Below are 25,386 nucleotides of genomic sequence, written 5' to 3'. Positions count from 1 at the left end.
GTTGGATGTGATTACCTCTAAAAAGCCATATGAGTAAATAAAAGCAAAAGCCCCTGGACAGTAATATTAAACCATGAAATGCAGTTCAGTGTGCAGTGGTATTTTGAACTGGTTCATTAGATTTCATTACTGCACTAAGATGCTAGAGCTAACATAAATTATATATTAATATTTGCTCCAACACAGAAAAGTAACCAGCCAGAATTACTTCCCTTCTGATTAAAAAAAAATCTTTAAAAAGCACAAAGCTGACCACCTGCTGAGACTGTGTGCCATTCCTTTGTATCCTGCAGAGTAATAAAAAGCAGGAATATGGGAAATGTCAAGAGGTCAAAGTATAACTATGGAAAGCTTTGATATAGGCCAAATAAAAAAAAAGTAAACAGTTTATTTCACTATTTTTATTGGACTGATTCAGCCTAAATTAAAAGTGCTCTCTTTTTCTCTCTTTACTAGGAATGTAGCTTGTAAGTTGATGGCAAACTTGATTTATTAAGTTTCATTGTGGATTTCTCAGTATTAGCAACAGGCAACTAAAGGGTAGTTCAAACAGTATCCTCAGTTTTCCTGTTCTGCCTACAATCCTGATGTTGTGCAGATAAAACTGCATTATTCACTCTGCTATACTCACAGAACTGCTGGGCCAGTTCTACAGAACTTTTTTTCCTAAGATGAGCCTAATCTTTGAGCCATACCATGAGTCTTATTACAGCAAAGCACTATTCCTAATAATCTTGTGTTCTTTTTTTCAGCAAATAACTTAATCAGGTTTCTCATACTGATGGGGCCACCACTACATCCTCATTCTTAGCTGAACAAAATGCCTAAGTGAATTTGAAGTGTTAATTTCCTTTTGCTTTTTCCCCCTCCTTTACCCTTCCTTTCAGATAAATATTTCTATTGATTATATGTGCAAACCAGCAAAGGCAGGCTACATATCTAATCAGACATGTTTATCCAGTAGAGCTTTTTGTGTTTTGTTTTCTGTGGGATGTTTGGATCTCAGGAAGAGTCTTTAGATTTCTTTTAAGATATAGACTGGGAGACCACACAGGCCTCAACAGCAGTTTGATTATATTATTGACATAAACTGTGGTTTTAGAGGTACACAGAAAATATGAGACCTGCCAAGTAACCCTAGGGTTAACAGGAAATAACCTGCACAGGAAACAGTTCGGTTCAATGAGAAGTTAGATAAGTACACTGAAAGTCAAATGAGTGTCTGTTGCACCTTAAATGAATGTTCCTTCACCCTTTCACATTTGTAATACATTAGCAGGACTAAATAATTTCTCATTCTGTATATGAGAAAAACCAAAATTCTCAAAAGCTGTGATACTACGACAAAATTTAATCTCAGAAATTTGGTAAGATTTGAGTTTTGTGAAGCCACCATGGAAACTGCTGAAGCTCCTGTTCTGTTGTTGGTTTATTTTTGTAACTGCAATAACATTTACCACCTTGTTACTTTTCTCTTGTAAAACTCAATCTTTAAGGGGTCACTAGTCACTGATGAGAAGAAATCACTTAACCCAGAAAAATTATTTCATGCACCATGTTTTAAGCACTTAATAAGAAATGATCACAAGAAAAACATATGATGCAGACACATCTGAGGCATTTTGCAATAAGCAAGAGTACACCTCATCTCTAAATATTATCCTGGCTCATCTTTGTGCAGACTTCAAGCCTCTGAGTTTCAGGGATCTTTATCTCCTTGCTAGATAGCTACTATAAATATTCTCTTACTAAAGTCCTCTTCTTCTAAAATATTTAATCAGACTTTACATGACTTGAAAGTTAACAAGGATTTTGTTCAACAGAGCCTGAAACTTCCAAGTATCTTTGGGATAATGATCCCCAGGTATCATGACTCTGGGATTGGAGCATTGTTATCTCTCTGACACACACAGTGCCTGCTGTAACAACTATGGGACACAGACAATTGCTGGTCCTCAGAATGATAAACATGGATGGCCAACCAGCAGGTGCTGGAATGAAGAAAGAAGAGCTGGTGACATTAGAAGGCTTTTAAAATTGAGAAGTGAAGCTACGGATGAGAAAATTTTCCTGTATGTGAGAAAGATGAAAGTCAAAAGTTCATTCTCCCAGTCTCTTCCCTGTGGTGGAATTTATTCACTGTTCTTTTACCTGGATCTGTTTCCTAGGACTCTGGACACTCCTCTGACAAACTGCTTTGAATAAACATTCAGGAAGATGAACTCACCCAAACTAGGCCTGCAAATACTCATGCCACCATGGCTGCACAAAGATAAGTCTATGTGCGAAATTAAAATTAGAGAAGCAGAGAAGCCAAGAGAAGCATTTTGAGGCATAAAGCACCTGAAAAACTACATTTCTTAATAAATATCAGTCATTGCTTCTATTAACGTTCAGTGGAGCTAAATATATTTTGTAACTTACCCATCATTGTTAACATCAGATACTGCAACTGTGTACCCAAAATAGGACGCCATCTGAAAATAGATAACAACAGATAGGCTTTCATATTTGATATAAAATGTAAAGGTTTTTTTACTGATAATCCTCTTTGATGCACTAGATATACAATACTTCATCACACAGTTGCTTGACATTACCTGCTCACCAGTGAAGTTCTGGATAAAGGTCAAGTCAGAGGAATTAATAATTGAGACCTGGCAACAGAAGAATAAGGAAAGTTTCAGGCACACATGGAGATGCTACAGCATGACATCACTGCAGAAGAATTTAACACACTAAAAGATGGTCCAAGAAAAAACAGCTCTTTTTCTGTCTCACCACAGCTATCCTGTATGGTCTTGAACAAATTGCTGAGATTTCATGACCCTCAGGTTCCCCATGAAAAATATAGGGAAAAGTATTTCCCTTCCTTGGACATTGAACAACAGCAAATCACGCACTATCAACTAATCAGTGACTAGGCATGAAAACATGAACGTAAAACATAAAGAACTACGCACAGATACATAAATGTATATACATACATATACACACCTTTTTCCTAAAAATTCTACAAACAAGTCCCAGAGACACCAGGAATTTGGGGTCCAAAAAACTAGAGAATATGTCTGTGATCTATTTTCCCAGTCAGGTTACTTGTGGAACTGTTTGCCTACAAGTTAACAGCTGTATTCACAAATGTATATTGTTTTCTCCCTTCACTTCTAACTGCATATCATGACTCTTTGCATCTGGATTTCAGTGTATACACTTACAGCACTGACAGTAAACAATGGGTATGAATAATCTGAACTTGCACTCCTCTGCATTGTGGACACAGCACTGCACAAAAATATGCTAACCTGTGGCTGAGCTTAGGTCTGATAACACTCAGTGGGTATAGGGATACTAGTCAGACTCAGAGCATGTCATTGTAATTGTGGCTGCCTAGTGAAAACAGACTTCAGAAGGGACTAAGTGCTTACCATCCAAAACCCAAACCAGTAAAGGCATTCCAACCCAGCCAGATACACCTGAGGGTGAAAGTCAGTGGCAGTTTTCCCTGATTTGAAAGTTTTGTATGAAGGAGACAGAAAATATAATGTAGCATTTAACCTTACAAATAGCTTAATTGCCTTCCTACGATGAAAAACATAAAATGAAGGTCCAGTACATACATAGCCAAAGTTCTGTGCTCCCCTTGGGACTCCAGCAACCAGCTCTGAAAGGATAAACGATCAACAGTGAACTGGTTTTGCAATCTGAGCTGTACATTCAAGATGTATCCCACACCACTTAAAACTTCCTTGATACATATTTCAAATCCCTTAGGATCTGTATCTGAAAGACTTGTAAATCACTTCAAGCCATAATTTCATAGGACTGTAGCATTCATTCAGTTCATTTACTTGCACAAGACATTTCACTCTGACTTTTGACCCATCCATTTCTGTTTAGCATTGCTTAGCATAGTACAGTATAATAAAGTTCTTGGTAGAATTCAGCCTGCCACCTGATAGCTGTGTACTGATGGAACAAGAATTAGTTATGGCATCACATACTAGAGCACAGAAGCTAAACAGAACTGTTCTTACAAATACTTCTTTTGTTTTTGCCTACCAACAGTTTGTCTCATCCATTATTTCACTTGATGCCACATAAGTGCTTGACAAATTCTGCCCAGTCTATCTAAAAGCATTACAAGGAAATTTTTGTGAGTGGCACTGGAAGGATCCACTGAATAAGAACATTAAACATTAGACCTATCTGCCTTCTAGGAGTAATTTTGCTCAATGACAAAATCTTAAACAACTAGTAGAAAAAATGAGTAAAAAAAAGAAGGAAGAAGGAAAGTCCCAGCCTACAGTCTTGTGATCTAAACCTTGCCTCATTAGGATATCCATATCAGAAGACAGCAGCAGGAAGTTCAGATAACAGAGCACCTCAGCCACCTGCTTGTACTGACCAAGCCTTCCTCTGTTCCTCACTAGGATCATGCACTCCCCTCTGACTGAATGTGTTTGCTCAAGGGGAAGGGGAAGTACTAATGAAAGCCTGAACATGGCACAGAATGAATCTCGAGTCAGCCAACTATGCAATATTTCTGTGCCAGTCATTCACATGAAGTCAAAATTCAAATCAAATTCAAAAATCATCCATTATAGAACTCTGAGTATGCATTAAAAAAACAGCCAAAGATGTAGCCTTCCATTACTGGGATACCTCTTTTTACACATTATAATGCTTGGCTTAAAACTGTGTTGTTTTGGATTTATTATTTGAATCCTTCATAATGCAGGACAGGCAACTTTAACTGCAGAGGGGGTTAAGCAGCAGCAGTTCTGGAGCACTGGGTTCACTTGTGGAAATGTACTATGTCCCTACTGGCTTTGTGAGTCTGGACTACAGAGCTGTTCAGCCACTCAAGAGAGTCACACCTTATGGAATTCAAATTTTTGTGTTACTTTAATTCTGTTATGTTATACTGTCTCAGGAAAGAGCTGTCTCTGAGAATACTGAGTACAGACAGCTTAAGTCTCACCAGCATTTCAAACGTATAGTAGGTATGTTTCTATGCAGAGACCCAAAACAAGGAATTTAGTCTAAAGTCCATGGCCATATGGTTTTTATTCAAGTACACAGGTGCTTACCTTGTTCAGAATCCCCAGTAAATTCCCCAGCAGCCACTGAGTATCCTGTTTAAAGATAAATTAAAAAAAACAACCCAACCTGATAAACCAATTTTTTTCAAAAAATATGCAAGGAACATCAGATTTGTCTGTTCAATGGATCTGCTGAATGCAAGTTTTCTGACATTAGTATACTAAAACTGTGCGGAGAAAAGGAAAATTGTTTATCACACTACTATGACTAAATTAATGTTAGGTTCGAATGTATAAAAAATTGATCCCTCTTCTCCAAAAATGAGCTTCTAAATCAATAATATTTACTAATTCATCTGAAAAAAACCACTAGGTACTATAGTGTTTTGCCCTAATAGCTACTGACACAATTCAGATCCTCATTATTGTACTGTAATGTGTGAATGTCCTGGCTGAGCTTTATATGGAAAACAGATTTCCAAAGATGGAGTAAAACACCTCTTGGAGCTTTGGAAAACCTATGAGATAGTAACTACTGTCACAGAAAGGAAAGACTTCTAGACTTTAATTTCAAATCCATGGGAAACAGTGCAAGGACACACCTTCAATTTCCACTGAATCTCTTCTATAACTGTGTGAAGAAAAACCTGCTTTACATGCAGAGACATGTCAGTATCAAGAAATTCTTAGAGATCAGTACTAATAAGTGGATAAGGAGACTTTTTTCTATTAATTACATAAAATCTTCAACTTTACTTTTTTTATTGCTTACTTCAATTGTATCTTTTAATAATTGCAAATAAATTGGGTATTTGTGTAGTACTGTACAAAGTACCACAGAACTGGATTTAAATTTATCTAATAAAAATTGAAATTGTCTTTAATTACATTAAGTTCAATCCATCATCTTGTAATGAAAAAATACATAAATGGAAAGATTTTGTATTTCTGCCTAATTATTTAAGATCAAATAATAAGAACCCTAACAAGCTTCAAGCTTCAAGATCTCAACCTTCAAATCCTGTTGCTGTGCATCATTTTAAGAGTGTTAGTAATGTCCCTGAAGTAACCAGCAAACCACAGATTTGCTGTTGGGTTAAGGCAAAACATGTTCAAATCCTCTCACAACTGGGACAATAGTAATGTAGGGCTTGTTTTCATACTTATGTAAGACTCATCTTTTTAGAACATATTGCTAACTCATACAGAATTCAGCTTACCCATGTAATTGTCATCATATGAGGGTGGTGCCACTCCTGTTTGCTTCTCTCGTGCCAGTTTCCTCAGAATATCCTTGAAGGAATAATTTGCAATGATGTCTGCAACACTTGCTGTGATTACCTGACCTGGATTCAAACAGCTTCATAAATGAAAGGGACCTAAAAGAGGGCCAGATTCTATAAAACAGGGCTAGCAGAACACCTCAGCAGAGCAGAAAGGAGCCTTGTACCACACAAAGAGCAGATAACTCCGCTCAAGCTTTCTCCATCATTACCCTGGAAGTCTCAAGAGTATACATAAATCATTAAAACAAGGCACCAAATCTCTATTGAACCATTACTAAAACACCTTCAGATCCATTTCAATCTACTAACTCAAACTAAAGTCACTGCACTGTACAAATAGAGTAGACCAATGAAAGCAATTTCTCAATGGAGAATTCAAAGCTACGAATTCCCTACAATCACAATCAATTAGATCTTGAAAAAAACCATAAAAACACACATCAAAGAGGCTGACAGTGGGCAAGCTGGTAGGCAGAGGCTGGGAATCAGCTGCATCATACATGTAAGAACAGGTTAAAACAAAAATAACCCCTTTAATTCTTTACCAAAAAAACTTCAGGGTTTATCAACACAAGAAACTGCATCTTGGAACATACAGTGATGCCACAAATGAACCTAAAATCCATATTGATAGCTATAAAAGATGGTGTTCAAACATGAAGTAACAAACATTTTTAAAATAGTACATTTGTTCTACAAATATTAGCAATTTTTAAACCTGCAACATTTCTAGGGAAAAATTCAATTAATTATTTATTAATTAAATTAATTAATTATTTATTTATTAAATTACAAATATACTAAAATGCCAACATAAAAATAGTTATTTGCATTTGTTTAACTTCCTATGCAACCCACATCCTGGATTTTCATGGCTTATTTTTATGCTCAGTTGCTTGTTAAACAATTCTTTTGATTTACATTTGTTGAAAATAAGATCAGAGACTGGTTATCTTAAACCAAAGAAACAGTGCAAATTTAAAACAGTAATACTTTCTCCTTCACTTCTTAGATCCAGTTAACCAGCCAGATGAACATACCTTGCCAATAAAAACTACCGGGCCCGCCTACTATCAGGTCTCCATTCTACAAAAAGGAAAATTAAATAAAATTACATAACAAAAGAACAAAATTACACAACAAAAGAAAAAAAAATAACCACAGCAAAATTAGGCATGCATGGGAAAAAAAGCAATTTAAATGACCAAAACAATATCAGAATCATGATAAAGGAGAATAGCCATGCTCAAGGAAAGGATGTAGGTGCACAGATGTGCAGGACAATCCACAGTTTAAAAAAAGTCAAAATCACCCTATGCATCTGCACTTGAATGAAAGCCATTTATTTTACCGCTTATTTCACAAAATGCTGCTTAATTGTAACAAAACAAAGTTAACAGAAAAGAGGGTGCTCCAATTCAATGAAATGACAGTAAAATTTTAGAGATAATTATACAATGCAGCTGCAGAACGCTCAAAAGAGTGGCAATGGTCAGGTCAAAGTTACCTGAAGCCCTGGTGCTGTAAATCATGGCCCAGATAACAGCAATCACACAAAGTTTATCCTTTCTCCCACAACATTGTTACTGAACCCCCTTGGCATTTGAGAAATTCTAGTCCTTTCCCTTAGGTACTTTCATCCCCACATGAGAATGGTTTTACTTAATGACTAGTCTGCCACCAAAAGCATCCTTTGGTTATTTTTGTGGATGTGACAGCCAGAAAATTAGATAACTTTTCTCAGAATCAGCCTGGGAGACTTTAGGGAGCTGGAGATAAACAATGACAGCTTATTATTAAAAACAACCTGCAGGTGTTGTATTCCTACTATCTGTTTTCTTATTATTTTCAAATATTGTTTATGAAAGGGCATCTTGTTAATTAGCCAGTAAGGTGAAATGTATTAACTAAATGACCAATCAGTCCACTTGCATTGGAACAGTGTCTAAAAAGGAGCAGTCCAAAATAAATGGGTGCTATATCCCACTCAGCCTTCTGATGCTTTGTGCCATTTCTCACTAAACAGTGACATATTTTAACTTTTTAAAACTAATTGGTGCCTCCCCCACTCCTTCCTGAAAGTCAAGTAAAGCATTTTGAGTGGGATAGACTGAGATAGAAGCACATAGAAGTTTTTGCCTAATTATCTGTTAAGATAGACTGAGACAAAGTGGAATGGTGCAGAGAAAAGCAGGTGCTGATTGAATATTTCTTTTTATTAATGAAACAAGAAAGTTTGAATCTTGAAAAGAACTTGCAACAACTTCACAAAAGTTTCCATATCCAACAGCATGGAGATAAACTCATGATCACTGAGATAGCACTTGAACCCTGCAGATATATCATAATGACATTTGGTCAAAATACTTCAGAAGCAGAATCTCACCTTGTAAAAATCCAAGCTGAAACCTGCTTGACAAAAGCCTTGTCCTTCAGGATCTGCATTGCCTGCAATTATGAAGGAAGAAGCATTTTATTGGTTTTAGTGCATGTGGAAGATAACACAGATACTCCTGGAGCTGTTACACTATGAAATGTAACACTGCCAAAATATGTGAAAAACTGTATTATTTTTTAGAAGGGGCAGAGCAAATCAAGACCTTCTGCAAGACCCCAATCATGCAGTCCCTTGTGAACATTTTGAAAAACAGGACCTGCTACTTGGGGCTTTCTCCTCCCACTGCCAAGAAAGGACCCTTGAAACAACCATCAAGGATTCAGTTTTAATTTAGCTGGAGATAAAAAAGTAAAAAAACTCAACAAGATTGTAGAATGCTCATCACAGTCTGATCTGTCATAAATACAAAAATAGGTGTTTACTCTAAGGTGTTCTCAAAAAACCTTGATACAGTGTAAGGGTCAGGATGTCTACATGGAAAAACAACTTTCCTGTTTCTGACTACTTCTATTTCTATTCTCCAAATCCTTATATAATTGTGCAAAGTGTGTTGCCCTGCATCTTATGGCAATTCTGTGTGTGCCAGAAGACTGCAGGATTGCAAAACTGAGAGTAGGAACGGCCACTTGAACTCTCTCTTCAAACAACATAAGCCTTTCCCAAAGGCCCAGTGAGACATCAGTCCATCCATAAACCAGATCTAAAGGACACCTTTTCTTACAGATTCAGCTTCTTTCTGTGCCTGTCCATGCAGAGACAAGGATTAGCCTTTAAAAGGAAGATACAACAAAACTCTGCTTAAAGCCCTACTACAATAGGCATAGAATGCTGAACAAGATGAATGACTGATAATAACCTAATGTGGTATTTTCTGCAGACTTCTAGGTGGCTGAATCTGGTTCAAAATATGCACGTGGTTTATCCCTATTCCCCAGGAAGCAAGGCCCAGAGACAGCTACCACATGCTCAGAACAGCACAGAAAAGAGTGTGGAACAGCAGTGTTAATGTGCATGGCTTTCTTCCATGCTGCAAGCTCTTCACAAATGAGCTCTTGTGGATGATATTGGCATGAACAATGACACAGGCTTGTGTGTTTCCATGCAGAGTCTGATCTTCAAATCATGACCTTGTGATGAGACATTTTATACTCAGCGTAAGTATGAATAATTGGTTTAATATGCTGTCTGGTTCTTATCTAGATCTGTTTGCTATGTTTTAAAGCCACAAAAATTGAACCAATTATAGCTCATGACTATAACTGCACACGCTTAATTTACTTAGTTTCTCCTCTTTCAAGGAATTATACAATAAAACATCCAATTATAGGCATATAGTTTAATGTTAATTTTTACTTACACCCTCATTCAATGCAATAACACCATCCAGTAACTTCATTCAATCAAGACTCAGTGGTGTGAAGACTGAAAGAATCAACACACTCAGTGCAAAACCAATTCCTTCATACAGGACTGCTCATGTAAATACTTACTGTTGCGACAAGGTGAATATTCAGCATAGGCACTGAAGTTCTGGATTGCTACATAGCAGGTGCCAACAGGGTCCTTCTCAGGGCTGTCTTTAAGGGTTCTCCAATGATACAAAGGAGCACAAGCCTATAAAAACAGAAACACAAATCAGAAGACACACATACTTTCACACACTCTTGCATTTGGCAAATGCAGTTTTTAGTAGGCTGTGTACAAGGATTCTCTCTCGTGTTGTATTATTCACATAGCAATGATGACAGAAGAAAATGCAGGATCACTGCTTCATATAATTTCATTATAAATTTTCATTGAAAAGCACACTGATGTTTCACTTACAGCCCTTGGCAGGTGAAATCATTCAGGGACTGCAAGTCACATTTAAGCCATGTTACAAATACTCTCTAGGTCTGCTTCACAAGTAACACCTTTGCTCCATCACTGCTCATTGCACAGGAGCTGATCCCATAATTTAAGATGCATATCATATATATATGTGGCTGAAGGCAATCCCAGTTCTGTCCTGGTGTGTTCTAAGATAATGGATGTAGCAGCAGAACTTACTCCACTTAGCAGGAGATTTGTCAGGTTGTTGTCATATGGTCAATCACAATCATCTGAGTGTCTGCCTGGTAATAACCCCTTATAACCTGGCTCAAATCTTCATAGACAGGATACAGTTACAAGGCATTCAACAGGCTGAATGAATAGTTTTGTGCTAAGAAACCTTTGGGTAGATATTTAATCTTCCATGTTACAGCAGTGGTGTTACAAACATGACAAAGATAGAAGATATACAACTTGTGTAGAGAGAAGCATTATCTTTTCTGAAGGTAATCCAGATAATTAGAAAAATAAGAACAATGAGCTCTCAGGACTGCAAGTCATTCCTCATGGTTTCCTGTGCCCTGAAACTTTTCATTGCCTGGGAGCATGAAGATGCTACCTCTCCCTGCAACATTGCCTCTCTAGGATGCAAATAAATCCTTCATTCATGTCCTGTCTTGTGCTGCTCTTTCAATTACAAAGCTGTCTACCTCTGGCAAGGTATTGCTGCTGTTTACAATATTGTATTAGCCTTCATTCAGCAATCAGTACTAGCTGTATGAACCACAGTGCTACTGAGAGCTTACCACCAGCAAGAGCTTGTGGAGCAATGGCCTAAGGAGCAGGGACACCTCACACACCCCTGCCTAGGAAACCTTGCATATTGAAGCAGAGAGCACAACCAGAGGGCAGCAAAGAAGAGTCTGTGTCCTGTGGGGGTGATTCTAGGTACAGCTGACATCAAGCCAAATGGATTGAAACAAGAACAATATAATCATAAATGCTGACTTAATGCAGTTTACTATTAAATCTGTAGCTTAAAAAACAAATTCCTGACAGTTTGATGACATTTTCTCTTAGCCTACAAATCTTAACAGACAAAGCTTTCCAGCTTTGTTGTCCAATTTTTTTTTTTGCCTGAAAAGTGTTGACTATACCTCAGTTTCAGATTCTGAGAAGAGCTACACCAAATAAATGAAATTTGGTCACTACAGACACAGCACATTTGTTGGAGATGAGTTTTTCTAATCACTTGATTAAGATTTCAAAAATGGTGGCAAGAAGTATTTTATTTCAATTTGTGATTTGTTTAGTAGAATACAGAAAATGAAAAATGTTAATTTATTTTTATAAATTTTATGTTTACTTAGCTCTGTAACAGAATATGGTGATGTTTTACTCACTACCAGTTTCATTTCAAAATCCTTCTGTAGGTTAACTACAAAGCATTCAATATAAAGGAAAGCATTTCCTTTCAATACATCCTCCCTTATGACTACTTTTTAAGTAGTAATTGGAAGTTTTAATCAAATCCCAAGGTAAATTTTTATTTGGTAATTGCAAAAACTAGTAAAACTAATGACCAAACCAATTATTCTTATCACAATTACTTCAGTGCTGTTTTTTAATTTAAACCTTAATGCAACTGGAAATATAAAATGTCTATGTATAAGCAGCATCACCAGCACTTCACTAGGCAATAAAAATACCTGCCCACTGCTAAGCACCTATCAATACAGGTAAAACATTTAGTGAAATGAGAGCAGATACTGCATCAATTTGATAGCCATCTTGATTTGGAGCTGTTTTTATCAGCTTTTTTTGCAGCTGTGCCACCATCACTATGAGACAGATCTTCAAATCAATATAAATGTGACAAAAGAGATAAGTGTTTTCCTAACTGAACATTAACAGAGGTTCTTGGCTTTCAAAACATTTCATGACATCCAAATACACGCAATTTCACTACATTCTGTGTTTAACATTCCAGATATATCTCCATAATACCAAACATTTTATAGCAGACAGCTATCGGTTCCTGTGCACCTCTGAAATATGTCCCTTATCTGTTAAAAAATATCATTCACTTCCACAACAATATGGCATTCTGCTGTTTTCACATGGCAGCAGGATCATCTTCACTTGATCAGTTCAACCTGATTTTATAGGTTGATTTTGTTTCTTGAATTATATACATCCTCTGTTTTATAATTAATGCATAATCAGAGAGTTCTTTCCATAATGCACACATAGAAAACTATTAAAAATATACATTTGAGAAAAAGAGACATTTTTTCCAAATTAATATCAAATGCATAAGACTTACCACAACTTTTTCTTTATGAGCTTTGACTGTTGCCCCAAACCACTGATTTGTCTTAAATTCAATAGGTTCCCTGGTGCCATTGACTTTAATTTTCCTGTTGTCTGACAAAGAAAGAAGCACTATGTTGACACCTTATTTATAACACAAGTGAACAGATTAACAGATATATTACATTGCATCCACTTGTCATCATCCAACCCATTTCATAGGAAACTGACATTTTATTATCATTTAACCTTTTCACTGGTCAGCCAAAACCAGCTTAAATTCACACATGAAAATTCAAAATAATAACACTTAAACTTTAGAAAAGAATACACAGGACTGGAGTAAGAAATGCTGTGTTTCCCCTTGGGGGAAAAAAACCCATTTACTTGTAATTTGTGATGAAGAATGAACAAGAATCTACAAAAATAGGTGAAAAGCCCTAATGAGTTTTCTCAGATGTAGTAGAAACTTTCCATCTAAAAAGCATGTTCCATAATTAGATTTTGTCAAACAAATGACATTTCTCAGCATGCTTATTCAAAGACCAACACTACAGATAGCAAAGGACTTCGTTTTTAACAGAATTACATGTGTACACACTGTCACAAGAGACAGCTTCCTAATGTTGCTTTATATACGCTCTTGCAGATGTCAGCATAAGAGAAGCCATCTGGGCAAAGATTCAGGCCAATTATAATGCATTTCAGGTTGTAATAAAAAGCAGACATCCCTTCCCTTCACCCTCAGTTCTCTGAAGTAAACTGATTTCCCATATGTTCATGAGCTATGCTCTTCCCTTACCAGTCATTCCTAATGAACTTTTCAATTTATACATAAGAAGGGCATTACTCCTACCCCCTTGTATCTGCATTCCGTTATGTTTGTTTCTGGTTCATGTCAGGAGGGATTTCAGAAGAATCAATCCTTTTTGGTCACTTGAAGTCTAAGTGAAAATAAAACCACATACTGTATACCTTGGAATGTTAAAAAAAATAGTGTCAGATCATATTCTAAGGATTTACTTACTTTTTAAATAACTGAGAAAAAATATGGCCAACATTAAAAAAAGTCAACACTCCTTGGGATTTGCCCAGCAGGAATACAGGAGACACCTGAATGTTTTCTAGGATGTTAGCTCAACACTGACTTACTTATGGTAACTTCATAAATGTTATAAACTGAATTAGAAAGAAAAATGTATCATACTTGGAGAACAAGGGTACTCTATCTCTGTATTTTTTCCCAATAAACATGAAAGAAAGCTGAATGAGAATGACTCTTCTAAAGTTTGAAAGTCTCTAAGGAAACATCTTCCTTTGTGCAAGTATTTGCTTCTGCGCTGCACCAATTACAGCAGCTACTGTTGAAGTTCATGCTTAGGGAGATAAATTTCAGGAATATTTAGCTCTTAAAAATTCAAGAAATATAATTTAAAGTTACTCTAAAAATACTAATTTTAAAAATATATTTTGTTGAATTTAGGCCTGAACATGTGTGGATGTGAGACAGCGTATTTGACACAGGGCATGGCAGGCGCTGCCAGCTCCTACCTAATTGTTGGCAACACTACTTTCAATTATTTTTTCCAGTGAAGTCAGACTCTTTCAGACTTTAAAGATTTCTTTTTTCTTTTTCTAATGCTCCAGCAGATCTGAATATGATCAATGTCCACAGATGGGGTCTTGATACAAACAGAACTTTTGAAGCTTGAAAATCAGCCATGACCAGCTTACAGCTGCCAGTGCAAGCCTGGCTCTGAGGATACTCGTGGCCTGTATTCTAACTTAAAAGGAGCTTACATTTTCAATCAAAACAATATATTTGTCTATTGGCAAAGTATACCAACATTTGAAAAGAAAATAAATTTTAAAACTTGGACAACCATTTGCAGGATTTATCAAACTACAGCTGAATTTACCAATAAATCTGCAAGAACTGTACATACACACATGCACAATCCCACCTCATTTAGTAGCATGTGGTGTAGTAGGAATCCATCATGTGGCATGGGATTTTCATTATAAAATAATTTGGAAAATATCACAGAAATAGAAATTAACAAATACGGGTTTTTCCCCCTAGATAAATCTCTTTTGATAGAAATTTTCTAATCAGTTTTGTTCAGCATCCTTGCTAGAGCTATGGAGTCATATTCCCAGTTTCTGAGGTTGGGCCTTAAAATACAGTTTAGTCTTTTGTACGTAACAACTAATCAGTATTTCAGAATGCTATAAAACCTCTACTGTTTTCCATGTATCTTTAGCAAAATGAGGCAAGATACACAACTAACTTGTTTGAATACACCCAAGCTGTCATTACTGTGCCTTGCTGCAATTGTCCACTCCTGAGCTAGTCACCCACTTACATGTGAGGACATGATCTAAGCCACTTCTTTTCCTCCTATACCAAAACTCTGAGGTCAGAAGAATCATGGCCTAAAAGTACCTAAAGTACCTTTTTTTTTAAACCAACTGTAAATAGCCCTGGATGACCATCTTAGATTAGACTCAGATAATGCTGTTCATTTACCCACATAAATCCCAATCCAGCTTAAAAAAACCCCAAATCTGCATATTTCTCAAAACACCATCTAAGCATTTCAAAAAGTAGCATGTCTGTATCCTGACAAACCAATTTATGACAGGGAAATATCTCTCCTTGTGCTATTATGGGCATCTGATGCCCACAGGCCAAGTCTATACCATACCTTACCCACAGCTGTATTTCTGTGAGGAGCAAACACTTGGTGGGAATTCAGGTTGCATTCCCATATTATCTTCTCTTCTGGAGGAGAGTGCCTGGCCCCTTTTAGGAAGGAGTGCAGGCTATCTTGTATGGTGGTACGTGACACTAGAGCAGGAGTAGAAGGCAGCAGCTGGGCTGGGCACACAGCGCCTGGGCTGGCCACACACAGGTCCAAGGAGTGCCGGAGCACAGCTGGATTGCTCAGAGCCAGCCCAGGAGCTGCTCCAGATGATCCCAGTTTGCAGGACTCGCAAATTTGGCTTGAGATGCAGCTCTGGAGTCACTCATAATGATACTGCCTAAGACTGCACTGCACACTAAGGCCCAGACAACCAGGAGTATGCAAAGAGCAGAGAGATTTATAAATATAAATTTAGGTATGAGAACATCCTTAAATTGCATTTCAGCAAACCCAAAGCACCTCATTCTCTACTGCAGGAGCCGTGACTCCTATACATGGTACTGCCCTACAATCCAGCTTCAGAAGCAGCTCTGGAGATACAGAAACATGATGATGAAAACCAGCATTCCTTCACCCAGCTTTTTAGCTGAGGTACTGAGGTACCTAGGGGCTACCAAAAGGAAAAATAAAAAAAGTCCCTTACTTTGCCAAAACAGTAATTGGAAAAATAAAAAAAATTTGAGTTTGCACAGCAAAAAGCAAACCCATGTTGAGAGCAATAGCACAGATTCACTTGTAGGAATTAAAGCCTGAATCTAGAGCAGGTGTTAGACATTTACACACATTAGAGTAAATTTGGGGTTTTCTATGGGAATTGGTCTTCTCTCAGTCACTAAGTCAGCACATCATAAACAGCTTAATAGGCATGAATCAAACATTTCCCTTACCAATATATATTTTTATACTAATTAATACCTGCATAAGAGATGCATGGGCAAATACTGGTAATTACTTAGTGTGATTCATTCAGCTCTTGAAAACTTTAAATAAAAAATGCAGCATCTTTCATAATTTAAAAATACTCAAATGAACAAAATCAAATCAAGGTGGTGATCATTCAAAGCTTGGACTCCATGATCTCAGAGGTTTTTCCCAACCTAAATGATTCTGTGAAAATATTTAATCAAACATAACACAGGAAAGCAATGCTTCTAGTCAAAGCAAAATACCTGACTGTGTAACACACCTGCAGCTCTTTCACATAAATTTTCACCATTCTGGAATTTTGAAAAGTATTATGCCTAAATGCTCTGGGTCTATTTGCCTGTTTGTCCTGGATAAACAGGGATGTTCATTAACCAGGCATCTGCAACAGGTTGAGCTACAATCTGCCCTCATCCTACATCCATGATGGAAAATCCCTTTTGAAAATATAAAATATTTAAAATATACCTGTTTTAATATGCCTGTGTATGTATCTATGCACATCCATCATATAAAATATAGTTAAAATACAACACATGGATTTCATATATTTGTACATAATTATATATACACAGAGTAGAGGTGAACAATTACCTAAATCTATCCATATTTGTATAAAACGTGAATACAAATGTATAAAACAAACAACTATCTCTAGAAATTTATACAGGTAAAGGAAAGTGAATATCCCTGACATGGAGATAAGACTTGGAATGTTATGTACAGTTTTCAGACATCACTACTTGCAGGTGTTTGGCCAAAAGAAGACAAAGCAAAGGATGATCTGCTTGTGTTCCATCCAGTGTTCAATAGGTAGAGGGAAGAGAGTGCCAAACTCCCATGTGAGGTATGCAGCAAAAGGAAAAGGGGCAACAAGACACAAGTTGCAGCAGGGGAATTTCTGAATAAGTCTTAAGCACTAGAAGAGATTCCCCAGAGAGGCTGTGGCTCTCTCCCTCTGGGGTGGTTTCAGAAGCTGGCTACAAAAGGCTCTGAGCAACCTCAGTGAACTCTGAAAGCAGCTCTGCTGCATCTTTGGTGTTTGGGCTTACAGAAGAGAAGAGGGAGAAGGAAGGGTCCTGGCAGACTCGCTCCCATCCTCTAGAAGTGAGGGAAACAAGGGAATCTTGACAGTCCTACCACCATATCACTACTCTTATGGTAGTGATGATACTACTAGATGATACCACCTGTTACAAAGCAAAGGTAACTCAGTAACTTTGATATTAGACCCTCCCCAGAGAGACTGAATTCAAATCACACCTAAATACTCAGTGTGATCTAGGCCACTAAGCCAAACAATTGCTTTGAATTAATGCTGGGGGAAAAAAAGGGACTCCTAAGTGTTGAGGGAGAGTGAGCATATGCAAAACAGTGTCATGATGAGAAGAGTTGCTTCTATATTTAGATTTATCTGGTTCTGCAACATTCTATTTTATATCTGGTTTTTACTGCAGTTTAACTGCTATTCTTATGAGTCATTTTAATTTAATAGATCATATCTAGAGAGCTTTACTTGGACATTCCATGAATCAAAAAAAACAAAAAGAAATCAGCAAACACAGTAGGATTTTTTCCCTAAATACAATCTGATCAAAAACAAATTAAGACCTCAGGGCTTGAACTAACATAGCTAAGAGTGTTTTTTCCTTTCTTTAGATAGGGTTGAGACTTACAAAAGAAACTTATGAGAGTCTATTATAAATCAGAATGCTACAAGTGAACCATGACGTTCCAGATAAGGTCTTACTGGCAGAGTGGACTAAAATGTGTCAACAGTTAAAAGTACAACAAAGTTCTCTCTCAGCAATTTCTCTTGAGATGCAAATTCTGTTTTATAACAGGATTCTAAGTTTTCTACAGAATCTCACTATCTCCACAGCTAATGATTTTTTCATGTAACTAAAGCTCTCAAGTCCCACAATACATCTTCTCCTCATATAGTACCTTGGTTCTGTTACTATCAGCTCAACTGCTGGCCAGATTAGCTCATGTTTTTTATCAACTGTGTGCTTGGTCAGAACTGATTTACATCCCCCTTCCCTGCTCCTCTTCAGAGGCTGTTCAGATTTTTTCCAGCTAGTTTAGAAAAATACAACCTATTATAGTAAAACTGGTAGAGTTAACTGACAGCAAAGAAAACACCCCAGTGTGTTCCAGAAACTTAAGGGAAGGGGTATCTGAAATTCTGCCTTCAGGACCTAATTTAAAATACAAGAACTTGATGCAGCCATAAGTATTATAACTAAAAGTGACCTCAATAATGAGTTTCCAAACTCTGAACTATTAGCTTTTTACCAGATTTCAAATGCAATAGTGCACTTTAGGGGATATTTAAGTCTGTTTCTGGCTGCAAGATGCTTTGAATGATTCAGAAGTTGCCTAGTTAATCAAGAGAGGAGAAATTTTTCTTGATATTGCTCTCCTGCTACCTCTCCTGGCAGCTGAATGGAAGAGCACACAGTTGTAACAAGGAATTGGTAATTCTACCTCAGTGTTAAGGCAAAAATAGTCATTGTAAACCCATTTCATACAGAAGAAACTGAAAAGAAGTTAGCTTTGTGTAGGCAAGAGAGGAAAGACAGACCACAAGCCTTTAATATGATGCCAACGCTTGTTTCCCTGTCCTCTCATTGAGTTTCACAGCCTTACACTGCAGTGCAACCAGACAACTTCACAAAGTAGGGAAACAAGGGAGAAGAGTCACTGCCCTTCAGTCTGTATTTCCTGGGGTAAGGGGATACTAAAAGCCCTTCCATTATACTTTATCTCAGCTCCTGCTGCAATGGAGCAGGTTAAAGCACGCATTGTGCTTTCAGGGGGAGTGCTTTGAGCTTCTTCCCAGAGCCTTGACCCTGGCACACAGATCTAGGGAGCTTTAAAGAAGTGCAAACACAGGACTGCAGAGTCAGTTCTGTATCAACAGCAGGAAACAGAGAGTTCCTGCTAAAGCCCCTTCTTGGCTGCAGGCCATATCACTGGCCAATCCATATGGGAATGTCCGGTTACATGATTTGCTTATGGATGGGTCAGCTCAAATCCTACATGGCAAAATTTCATCCTCCTTCCCTCCTTTTCCTCTCTCTTGCCTGTCAGGGATGCTATTTCATCAATAGGATTAATTATTGCAAGTAAATAACCTCCATGCTTTGGAAATCTCTAGGTTAGCCACATGAAAAGCAGAGAGAGGTGACCTGAGATATTAGTAACCATCTGGGACAAGTTCCTCTAGAGCAATTTCAGTTGGGTGATGTGGCTTTTTGGAATGGGCTGCAGATACTCCTGCACCTCAGTAAACCCCAATTAAGCCATCTTCTCAGCAGGGTAGTTTAGCCCACATCCATTTCCACATTTCCACAGGTTATGCAGCTGCCCATAGCACTCAGACCATCCTGGCCATTCTAACACATGCACAGTGCCACAGAGATGGTTTCAGCAGCAGTCTTGGTTTTGAGCACCATTGCCAGTAGTAAGGAGCCCAGTCTGTGTTTGACAGGTTGAACATGGCACTCAACAGTAGTCATTCATTTTTAAAGGTTTTTTTGCATCTTTCACTGGGAATACAGTATGTACTCCCTCAGCTGATCTTTGCCTCTGAGGAAAAATAAGAAGGAGTAAGGGGGCATCATAAACCATAAAGACTTTTCTTCTGTCATTTAAAGCTTGCATGATGCAAAAAATAAAAGTTTAATACAGAGTGCCACAGTCTGTGTGGTAAGAGGGAGGTTACCTGCCCCTTGGCAGTGACTGGGTGCATCCCTTGCAGTGTCATATCCCTGATCCATTGGGAAACACTGCAGTTATCTCCCACCAGTGTCAGGACGTCAGATTTAGGTTTGGCACTCATGTTCTCCCTTTGGGGCTCTATGGCTCAGGATATAGAATGCCATTTTTTAAAATAACACTTCAGTTATTTTAAAAATAAAAGTATATTACTCACATAACTAAATAAACAAACAAACAAATCCCTTCAACCAAACAGCCTTCACAGAACCAAAAATCATCTTATCTCAACACTGAACATCATAAAATTAACCTAAGCAAGACTAAGTTTTTAACTAAGGTGTCTGTCAGGTACTTGGTTCCCTCATATCACCTCTTGAACAAATGCCCCCTCTGTCTAAGGCAATAAATAGTTTAGAAATTCAACAGATTACTTTTTTCTTTTTCCCCTTCCTGACTCATGAGCCTGTCATTGCCTTTTAACAAGTCTTAAGAGTTGGTGGAGATAGATTTTGTTCCTTTTTAGTCAACAAGCCATTCATTAAGCATCTCAGTAACTGTAAAATACATGATAGGTATAAATTAGTACAAAGTAACTCCACACCATGATATCTGAAAATGTCCAGAATCTTGACTTAAAGCCATCACACAATACTAGTCAATGTCCTCACTGTTTTCATTTAGTAGGACTGAGATAGTAACAATGTAAATACAAATAACTTGAAAGCATTTGCAGACAAAGGAATCTCACTTGAAATTAGCTGTACTATTTTTGTGGAAACAGAAATAATCTGTGCAGTTACATGAGTCTTACCAATTAGATGTCCACTTAAGATTCTTGTTTGTGGCAGTAAAAGTCCAAACATCATCCAAGTGCACCCACTGCATGTTCCCTCCTCAAGGGCAAAACATGCCTTGCATTGAATGCAACACAGCTGAGCTCCATTTGTGTATCCAGTTCTCAAGAAGAAGATATGAGTCCTCATGCTCATATGGAATTTAAGCCACTCTCTTTCAACCTCTTGGATTTGTTCATCTCATGAATTTTTAAGTCATAGTGAAAGTTATAGTTTCTGTGACCTGAAGCAATTTCACATATTGAATTTAGGATATAGTATATGTGAGTCTGCCTGACTTTGACAATTTTTTTAGAATTTAGAAGTCCTCCCCATTGAATTTTTGAGGCTGAAAAATGGGGATTTATCAAATTCTTTATCCACATGTTGGTTCAACACTGCCTTTCTTTCCAGTTCCCTCCAGTTCCACTCAGTTTATACTTCTGAACTTAATTAAGAATGCTCCAAATTATTCAGTAGTTTTGGTTTTTTATTGTTCTTTGCTTAGCTAATCTAACTGAAAGAGATATTATTTAGAGTCAAGAAGACAGTATTGAAAAATTGAAGCATTGCACAAAAATGCATCAAAATGAAATTTTTCAGCTCTGAAGCAGCCTCTGTAGTTCTTCTGTTTTGTTTCAGAAAACATTCTCAAAGCTTTACAAGGCTTTTCAAAGATCTCCTACAAGGCATGAAACATTAATCTTCAATATTAAAGCTGCTACAACTGAACTTCTAGTCTTCTAACAACTTTTGAGTGTTTCTGTTTTGGAAGAAAGAATAATCTTGTGGTAAAGGCACTGGAAGCAGAAGAAAAAGCTTCCGAGTCAGTTACCAATGTCATCATCAACTTTTTGTATGATCTTTGACAACCCAGACTGACTTCTCTCTGTTTCTTAGAATAAATATTAAAAATGGGAATAGCAACATTTCTGAGTGATGTTGTAGGAGAATGCATAATGAGTACAAGATGTCTGTACAGGAGCCATGAACTGAAAACACCCCACATATTTACCAAGGACTATCTAAGCCCCAGTAGGTATAACATAGTAAAGGCTTCAATAAGAAATTTGTGTGACAGACTATTTGAAATAGTTTCACCTAGGACAGAGCTCATGTGGACTACTCTGCTGGAGGCAACAGTGGAAAAGAAGGAAAACTTGATCCTGTAAATAATGGGTTTGGGAGAGAAAAAAGAGATGTGTAACATACATCCAGAAACCAGCAGGAGTCATCTAAAGCATATTGGAGATGGCCTTTCTGTTGCTGGCAGTGAAGAACAGGGCGTGCTTCAAGCCATGCAAACCTTCCTCCTGGGGTCCTTGTGTAGAGGACATTGCTGAATTGTGCAAAATGACACCTTTACTGCCTTGGGACTGCAATTCAAGAGCCAGGGACAGCACTGCTAAACCTGCCTGTGCTGCCACCCTGCCACAAGGACAGGGCATCTCTGCCCACACCACAGCTGCTCTCTGGCTTAACTTCAGCTGTCTGCAAGTCAGGATTCTATCCAGAGGACACAACCAGCTCAGGAAGACTGAATGAAGCACCCTTTGGAGATTCCAAACTGAACAGTTGTGTGATACAGTCCAAAGCCTCACTGATATTCTTACTCATAGTTTGTTTGTGTCTTTATTCAAAATATATTATCTGCAAAAGGACATCACTGGGAAGAGTATGGAGCTGTCCCAAGTTTCCCACAGGAAAGTCAGATGTCCTTCTAGGTTTCATCACTAGATTTTCATAAATTTTTCAAAACTCCCCTTCAAAAATGTGATGGAATTTCAATTGGTCTGTAAGTTTTCTATTCAAACTTGAAATTATTTTTATAGATAATACATTCCAATTTTGTTACATGAATAGTCTAACCATAAGATGGGAAATACATGAATATTTCCTCTGTTTCCTGGTTTTATTTTAAATATGTACACTCAGAACATATAAAAATAAAAATAATGTATGCATACTGTCTATATACATTTCCATTTACGTATATAACCAGATGCTGTACATAGTTTTACCTGCCCCAGTAGCCAGATACACACACATGAACTACCACTTACTCTGTTTTGAAGAATGCTCAGCATGATGGGAAAGTCATCCTGATCAGTATTCCTAGACACTAACACAGTAATAGGATGTTGGTGGCTGGAGATGGGAGGAGTAAAGAACAGCACTGCTTATTTGCTACAGTTAAGTGAGCTCTTCTAATCTGACTTCTTTCAGAAAACAAACAAACAAAGAAAAAGAACTGTATCGCATTCACATTTCAATAAACCACAAATATTAAGATTAAATATAACCTTAAGAATAATAACTTTCGCTTAATGGTCAAACTGTCAAAGTCTTCCTAAATAAAGGAAGCAGTTTTAAAGTCTCTGCAAACATTAGGTTTAAATTATTTTCAAAACCTATAAAGAGACAACAGAAAACATAAACAGCTTGAATTGTTTAAAACTTGTGTTCCCTCTAATTAAATAAGAAACATCTGTCTTGGGATTTTGGAAGTGGATATAATCTATCCACATTGTGGGTAAATCGGTCTAGCTTCAGTATTCTGAAACAAAATTCTTACTTTCTGAATAGAATTAAGTAAGCATGCCACATGAGGCACTTCATCCATCTGAACAGCCAGAAATCCCCTCGTTGAAAATAACAGCAAACACTAGAAATCCTGTTATTTCTGTGGTTCAGAGAAGTGTTAGACAACGCTTTTGGGGCTTTGCCTTCAGAATATGCAAAAGTATTTTCAAAAGCAGGAATCTGCCACAAATATCTTTCAGCAGAGAAGGACAAGAAGGAAAAAAAGGCAGTTATTAAGATGGACTGGAGGTCACAATCCTGTTATTTCTCTGGGGACCATTAAACCCTTTCCTGCAGGAGCACATGCATTCAGGCTCCCAGGAGCGGGGTTTCTATCCGAGGGCAGACACTCGGATCAAAGCCCAAGTACAGGGATGGCGGAGGAGCCGAGGGTCCCGGGCAGAGCACCGCGGGACAGCCGCGCACTCACTGGTGTTGTCGAAGGGGATCTGCCGGCACCGGGCGCCGGGCCAGGCGCAGTAGTACACCGCTCCTCCTTCCACGATGTCCGGCTGCGAGGTGTTGGCTTTGGGGGCTCCCACCAGGACACTGACCCTGCGAAACACACCGGGAGGTCACCGGGGGCCATCGATCGGGACAGGCGGGCGATGGGCGCTGTCACCCCCGGGCGCGACTCCGCCGCTCGCCCGCCGCCTTCCCTCAGCGATCCCGGGCGAGGGGCGGCCCGCCGCCCCGGCGCGGCACTCACGTGCTGGGGTCGGGGATGTAGAAGTCCACCGAGTAGCCGAAGTAGCTGCCCGGGGGCCCGCTGTACACCGTCAGCTTCTCTTCGTCCAGGTTGAAAGCCACCAGCGCCGGCGCCCAGAGCAGCGCTGACAGGAGCAACAGCGGGCGCTGCCAGCGGCGGGGCCGCCCGCGGCTGAGGGGCAGCATCCTCGCCGCCTCCGCGGCCGGCTCCCGCTGGCACAGCGGAGCGCAGTGGTGCGTCGGCCGTGCGGTGCTGTGGGGTGCGGAGAGATGCGGAGCGGAGCGGAGAGGTGCGGTCCGGCTGCCGCCGTGCGCGGGCGGGGGGCGGCGCGGGAGGCTCGGCCCCGCTCGCCCCCCGGGGGACGCGCGCTCTGGCGCCCCCTGGCGGCGCGCGGCCGGCGGCGGGGCAGCGCGGCCCTCACCGCGGTGCCCGGCGGGGCTGCGGAAAGCGAGCGCCGGGAATTCCGCCGGGAATCTGCGGCAAACGCCGGCTAAGCCGGACACCCCGTGACTGCCCAGCGGCTGCGGGGCGGTCGTGTTCACGGGGGGAGATGCCAGAGTGTGGGCTGGTGGTTTCGAGTTGAATTTCTCTCGGCTTCCATAATTTTCAAGGGTTTGAACTGAAGAGCCTGATACTTGGAAATCTCTTTTAGGAAACTGAAGTGCATTGAAAAAATGTAAACCTCCCTCAGATTGTTATTTGGTTGCTCGGCATGGCCGTTCTTAAATAGAAACCAAAAAACCCCAGCAACGAGAAAAACTTCTAACCACGGGAAAGATGTAGAGCCGGGCACAGGGTTCAGGCTTCAGGGCTCGAAGCTGCGATTCCGCTGTTGCTCTCCAGGTTTCCCTGTGAGTGCCTGGCTACGCGGAGCCCTCATGAGCTGAGCGGGGCACCTCGCCCTGGCTCCGAGCAGAGCCTTCAGCACAGCTCCGTGCAGGCGCAGGTGTCGCGCCGCTTTGCCCACAGAAATAACCCACTGAACGTGGCACAGAACGGAACGGTGCTTTTAGAAAGCTCCTCTGGTAATTTCTTCGCAAAAGTAATTT

The 25,386-nt window shown here is 39.0% G+C and overlaps 1 protein-coding gene across 1 annotated transcript in view; it reads right to left on the bottom strand.

Annotated features, from left to right (window-relative positions):
* ITGA8 (integrin subunit alpha 8) overlaps window positions 1-25,005 on the bottom strand; it is a 114,494-nt gene extending 89,489 nt beyond the window's left edge. The window contains exons 1-11 of the mRNA XM_014270056.3: window positions 24,338-25,005; window positions 24,059-24,183; window positions 12,868-12,968; window positions 10,220-10,343; window positions 8,718-8,779; window positions 7,372-7,417; window positions 6,266-6,391; window positions 5,094-5,138; window positions 3,621-3,664; window positions 2,601-2,657; window positions 2,425-2,477 (exon numbers count right to left, since the gene is read on the bottom strand). Coding sequence (XP_014125531.2) covers window positions 2,425-2,477; window positions 2,601-2,657; window positions 3,621-3,664; window positions 5,094-5,138; window positions 6,266-6,391; window positions 7,372-7,417; window positions 8,718-8,779; window positions 10,220-10,343; window positions 12,868-12,968; window positions 24,059-24,183; window positions 24,338-24,522 — 968 coding nt within the window. The 5' untranslated portion in view covers window positions 24,523-25,005. The remainder of the gene's footprint in view (window positions 1-2,424; window positions 2,478-2,600; window positions 2,658-3,620; window positions 3,665-5,093; window positions 5,139-6,265; window positions 6,392-7,371; window positions 7,418-8,717; window positions 8,780-10,219; window positions 10,344-12,867; window positions 12,969-24,058; window positions 24,184-24,337) is intronic.
* Between the last annotated feature and the right edge of the window lie 381 nt (window positions 25,006-25,386).

The sequence above is a fragment of the Zonotrichia albicollis genome, chromosome 1 (assembly GCF_047830755.1).
Source record: "Zonotrichia albicollis isolate bZonAlb1 chromosome 1, bZonAlb1.hap1, whole genome shotgun sequence".
Taxonomy (NCBI): domain Eukaryota; kingdom Metazoa; phylum Chordata; class Aves; order Passeriformes; family Passerellidae; genus Zonotrichia; species Zonotrichia albicollis.
The sequence above is the reverse complement of the archived record's forward strand: the minus strand, read 5'-3'. Positions and strand labels throughout refer to the sequence as shown.